Below are 4,806 nucleotides of genomic sequence, written 5' to 3'. Positions count from 1 at the left end.
TTTATGGACGAGAATAAGCCAAAATCTTTTTTCTTTTTCCTTCTTTTAGCTTGGCCACGTGGCAAGCATAGAAGGTTAAACTTGTATAGTACTAAAATATATGCTCTTTTAGATAGATAGATTACAGGCTGTTTGCTGCATCTTCTAAAAAAGTCCCAGAAGCTAAAGACTAGTTTAAAACGCTCCCCACACACCACAAGCAAGCCACACCCAATTACACCGAATCAGCTATGAAGCTATCGGTCCTCGGCTTCTTCTGTTTCTTCTTCGCTCCCTCTCTCTGCAGGTGCTTTCATTCTCTCTCTCTTTCATTTCATTGCCGATGGGTTGGCCCTTTGCTCTAATTTATTAGCTTTTGATTCAGACTTAAGCTGGTGTGGATATGAATCAGTAAGCTTCCAACTAGGATTAAGGATCCCAATTTAGAAATACCAACAGTTTTCCCACTACATCGCTTCTTTTCCTCTAATTTAAAGAATTTTTAAAAGTTAGCTGATGATACTATCAAACCGCTTATCTCAATTCTTGTAAGATACTATGAGTATTGAGTGCATTGTTAAAGTATATCAAAATTTTCTTAATCATATAGTGTAATAACTTGGGCAGATATCAACTATTCAGCTTACTTTATGCATATTCCTTGTAAGATAAAGATTTTGATGGCCAAACTGGATACTTCAAATATCTGTTTTACTCTTTTGTCCCTTCTTTTCTTTTTCGAAAGGCCTTATTTGTTTAATGTCCACATTGATGCATGTTATTGGCTTATTGCTGTATGACTTACCATTTCACTAAATTAGGTGATGTCTGATAATGATTCTCCACTTGTTTTTAGTGCTCATGATGATAGCTTATTTCAGGGTACCATCTGAAACACATGTAAAGACTGAACCAGAACATGCTAGCACCCCACCAAGAGGTTGGAACTCTTATGATTCTTTTTGCTGGACCATATCCGAGGAAGAATTCTTGCAAAATGCTGAAATTGTTTCTAACCGTCTTAAGCCGCATGGATATGAGGTATGACATGGCTGATGGCTCTGTATGTGCTTGAATATGTCACTGATATTACAACTATAGAAGTGGAAATTTTTATGCTGGTTAAAAGAAAAAGCTGTTTTCTTCATTTATCTCTGCACTTGTATACAGTATGTTGTGGTGGATTACCTTTGGTATAGAAGGAAGGTGGAAGGGGCTTACACTGATTCTCTTGGATTTGATGTGATTGATGAATGGGGGAGGCCAATTCCTGATCCGGGAAGATGGCCGTCATCCAAAGGTGGGAAAGGTTTTTCAGAAGTAGCAAAGAAAGTACACGGCATGGGTTTGAAGTTTGGAATTCATGTTATGAGAGGGATAAGCCTGCAGGCTTTTAATGCAAACACCCCCATCTTAGACACTGTCAAGGTACTGCCGGTTATTCCAACTACAAAGTACTTTCTACTTTGAATAACCAAAATAAAAAAAAAAAAACAGCATTAGCATTAGCATTGACACTTTTCTTTGATTATTTATTTTCTTACTTTATCTTTTACTAGGGATCTGCATATGTAGATTCCGGCAGACAGTGGAGGGCAAAAGATATAGGAGTCAAGGAGAGGGCTTGTGCTTGGATGTCTCATGGTTTCATGAGTGTAAATACCAAGCTAGAGGCTGGAAGAGCCTTCTTGAGGTCACTTTATCTCCAATATGCTGAGTGGGGTGTTGATTTTGGTAATGTTAACACTTACATTTGTCAATCACAAACAGACAACTTGACCAGATAAATTTCCTTTCTTTGGTAGTATAATTGGAATCCTTCTGATGTTACTTTTTAATTTTTCATTTCCTTTTGTTTTTTTCCTGTCTGCAGTAAAACATGACTGTGTATTCGGCGATGATTTGGATGTAGAAGAAATAACCTTTGTATCAGAGGTAGTAACTGGCCTGTGGTACAACTATTCATATTCATGTTAAAATTTCTGAAAAGATAAACCTTTGCAGGTTCTGAGAAAGCTTGATCGCCCCATTATATATTCATTGTCCCCAGGTACCAGTGTGACACCAGCTATGGCTCAAGAAGTTAGTGGACTAGTCAACATGTACAGGATTACTGGAGATGATTGGGATACATGGAGAGATGTTTTATCCCACTTTGATATTACCAGGTGGGTCAAGCATTCCATATGATCGAGAGTTTACATTTCCAGACCAAATTTTGACTTTTTCTTATTTTACATGTTATTGCACTTTGCTTTTTTATCTTTTATGTGACCTGATATATTTGTTTTTCTATGTCAGAGACTTTTCTACTGCTAAAATGATAGGTGCCAAGGGCTTGCTGGGGAGGTCGTGGCCTGACTTGGATATGTTACCATTGGGATGGCTCACTGATCCAGGTTATACGCCCGGAAAATAGCTATTCCTTTCATGCCCTTGTTGTCCCTACCAGTTGTCTATGCAATGATGGCTTTTTAGTTGCAAAATATTTGTTTTGAGTTGGGCATTTATATGGGAGGGCTAAGCTAGAATCAGTGAAGAACCAAAAATAATTGGATACTTTCCTGCATTATAGGTTCGAATGAAGGTCCACATAGAACTTCTAATCTTAATCTCGATGAACAAAGAACTCAGGTTTGTTTCTATAAATACCTATGATTTGGTATTCTATTACTTGGCACTAAAAGTAGCCATTTACATTGACCTAGTCCCTTTCTTTTCACAGATAACTTTATGGGCTATGGCCAAATCGCCTCTCATGTTTGGAGGAGATGTAAGAAAGCTGGATGAAACCACATACAATCTGATCACGAATCCTACACTGCTTGAGATAAACTCTTTCAGCTTAAACAATATGGAGGCATGTAAACTTCCATGGACATAATATGGGAGATTGAACCTTCTTTTAACTAATAATGACATGCTACTTTGTTGTTTTTACAGTTTCCTTATATCACGAGCAGAAGAAGATGTAGAAGTAAGGAAAAGGTTCTCTCGCAGGATTTGGCCGAAGGGGGCATGTTAGGTATACGAGCTTTGGGTCTTATTACCTGCAAGGATCCCAAAGCAAATGGTTGGTCAACTAAAGCTCTTGATCAAGATCTTGAGCAAATCTGCTGGAAAGAGAAATCGGAGAGGAAATTTGAGGAACCTCCATGCCTTTACAAGAGAAAACCTCTTATAGCTTCGTAATTAGCTTTTTATCTAGTTTGTTTCCTGTTGATTATTTTTACACATGCAATTTTTCATTCGTTGCTGGATAACTTGTACAGGGGTGTGGAGATGATCTACAAGAAACAATACGAGGGAAAACTTCATTTATTAGAAAGTGATGGTATGGAATTATGCTTGGATGCTTCTCCAAGAAGGAGGCTTACATCAAAAGAATTTGGGGGAGGTTCTTTCTCACCTTGCAAGTGGGATGCTAATCAGGTATTGATTATTTCTAAAATTACAAAGCGGAGAAGTTAGGAAGCGCAATTAAGACCAAAGGAAGGAAACACAATCGAAATACTAATTGAAAATTAGCCAAAGGTGATGGATAAATATAGAATCTAAAACAATAGCTTGTTGAAGCTTAATCCCGAATAAGGAGAATTGTTGTGGTTCTGTCATAAATACTTAATCCCAGGAGACAGGACTGCATCGTTATCAACTCATGCATGGCCAGCACAGCGTAAATATGACCCTTATCAGACCACTAGCATTTAAATACAAACATGTCCAATAAATTTCAGTATCTTGTTATTAATGACTGCTTTTCCAAGCTAGGTTGGTAAAATAAGTATCAAAATCTAATGTATTTATTCTGAAATTCACAGATGTGGGAGTTGAATGGTACTGGTTCCCTGGTAAACAGTTATTCTGGTCTATGTGCAACAGTGGACTTACTGAAAGGTGATATGTTTGATTTTAACTGAACGTTATAGGAATCTTCAAGATCTTGTTATCTTTTCCTTTTTGTTGTTATAGTTTAAATTTTTCTTTAATTTCCAAATACATTTTGATTGTTCTTGCAGTTGATGCTGGTTCGAACGAAATTCGTTCATGGATTGCAACCGGGAGAAGAGGTTTGATATATTTGAGGCCATAGTACTTTTTTTCAATTTGTACATCATATTCAAGCACCGTTCTAATTATCATTTTCGTATTGGTTTTCCCAGGAGAAATATATCTTGCGATTTTCAATTTGAACCCGAAGAAGACAGTGATATCTACTAACATAGCAGACATAGGTAAGGTATTTCCCTGGAAAAACATGAAAGGAGCATCATGCAAGTACCATGAAATTTGGAGTGGAAAGTCTGGAGTGACAAAGCAGATGATATCAATAGCAGTGGAGAAGCATGGTTGTTCTTTGTTTGTTCTAACCTGTGATTAGTGTAAAGAAGTTACTCTTTCGTCGGGTGACCTCCGACCATCCCTCTTATTTCATGTCTCCGATGCAAATGCAATTGTGTTCTATATCTATGGCAATCCTGTTCTTGTTGTCAACATTTTCGTCTAAGATACTTTCTTTATAGATTTAAAAAACATTAGTGTTGCATTGAAGGAGATTGTTGAGACAATTTGTAGTAAATTTACTATATAATAATGCAAAGCAGATCAGAGTATATTAGTATTTGGTCTTTTTCTGCTTGTTTTCATTTCTTATTATTACTATTTTAACACAAGATTGATCATATTGTTGTTCTTTTCTTTCTTTTATATTTTGGTCAGAATTTCATAGTTTTTGCTTCTTTGCTTTTAAGTTCTAACTTTTAGCTAATATATCTCTACTTAATACTCCAGAGCCCGAGTTTGGTTCAATTTTTTTTTCTCTTAAGA

The 4,806-nt window shown here is 36.6% G+C and overlaps 1 protein-coding gene across 1 annotated transcript; it reads left to right on the top strand.

Annotated features, from left to right (window-relative positions):
• Window positions 1-108: 108 nt before the first annotated feature.
• LOC108486726 (uncharacterized) lies at window positions 109-4,600 on the top strand. Its single transcript, XM_017790924.2, has 14 exons — window positions 109-286; window positions 861-1,020; window positions 1,150-1,407; window positions 1,539-1,713; window positions 1,853-1,914; window positions 1,984-2,147; window positions 2,281-2,378; window positions 2,555-2,613; window positions 2,705-2,839; window positions 2,923-3,167; window positions 3,252-3,411; window positions 3,801-3,876; window positions 3,999-4,049; window positions 4,143-4,600. The coding sequence occupies exons 1-14, from the start codon at window positions 231-233 to the stop codon at window positions 4,358-4,360; spliced, it is 1,917 nt and encodes a 638-aa protein (XP_017646413.1). The 5' UTR covers window positions 109-230; the 3' UTR covers window positions 4,361-4,600.
• Window positions 4,601-4,806: the final 206 nt, after the last annotated feature.

The sequence above is a fragment of the Gossypium arboreum genome, chromosome 3 (genome assembly GCF_025698485.1).
Source record: "Gossypium arboreum isolate Shixiya-1 chromosome 3, ASM2569848v2, whole genome shotgun sequence".
NCBI lineage: Eukaryota > Viridiplantae > Streptophyta > Magnoliopsida > Malvales > Malvaceae > Gossypium > Gossypium arboreum.
This window is presented reverse-complemented; position numbering and strand designations above follow the sequence as displayed.

What these genes read in the sequence shown, in the direction of transcription:
- LOC108486726 (XM_017790924.2), top strand. Translation starts at nt 231, where the DNA reads ATGAAGCTATCGGTCCTCGGCTTCTTCTGTTTCTTCTTCGCTCCCTCT. An exon ending in CCATCTTAGACACTGTCAAG is followed by an intron (nt 1,408 to 1,538) that starts GTACTGCCGGTT and finishes ATCTTTTACTAG; the next exon opens with GGATCTGCATATGTAGATTC. An exon ending in TCCCACTTTGATATTACCAG is followed by an intron (nt 2,148 to 2,280) that starts GTGGGTCAAGCA and finishes TTTCTATGTCAG; the next exon opens with AGACTTTTCTACTGCTAAAA.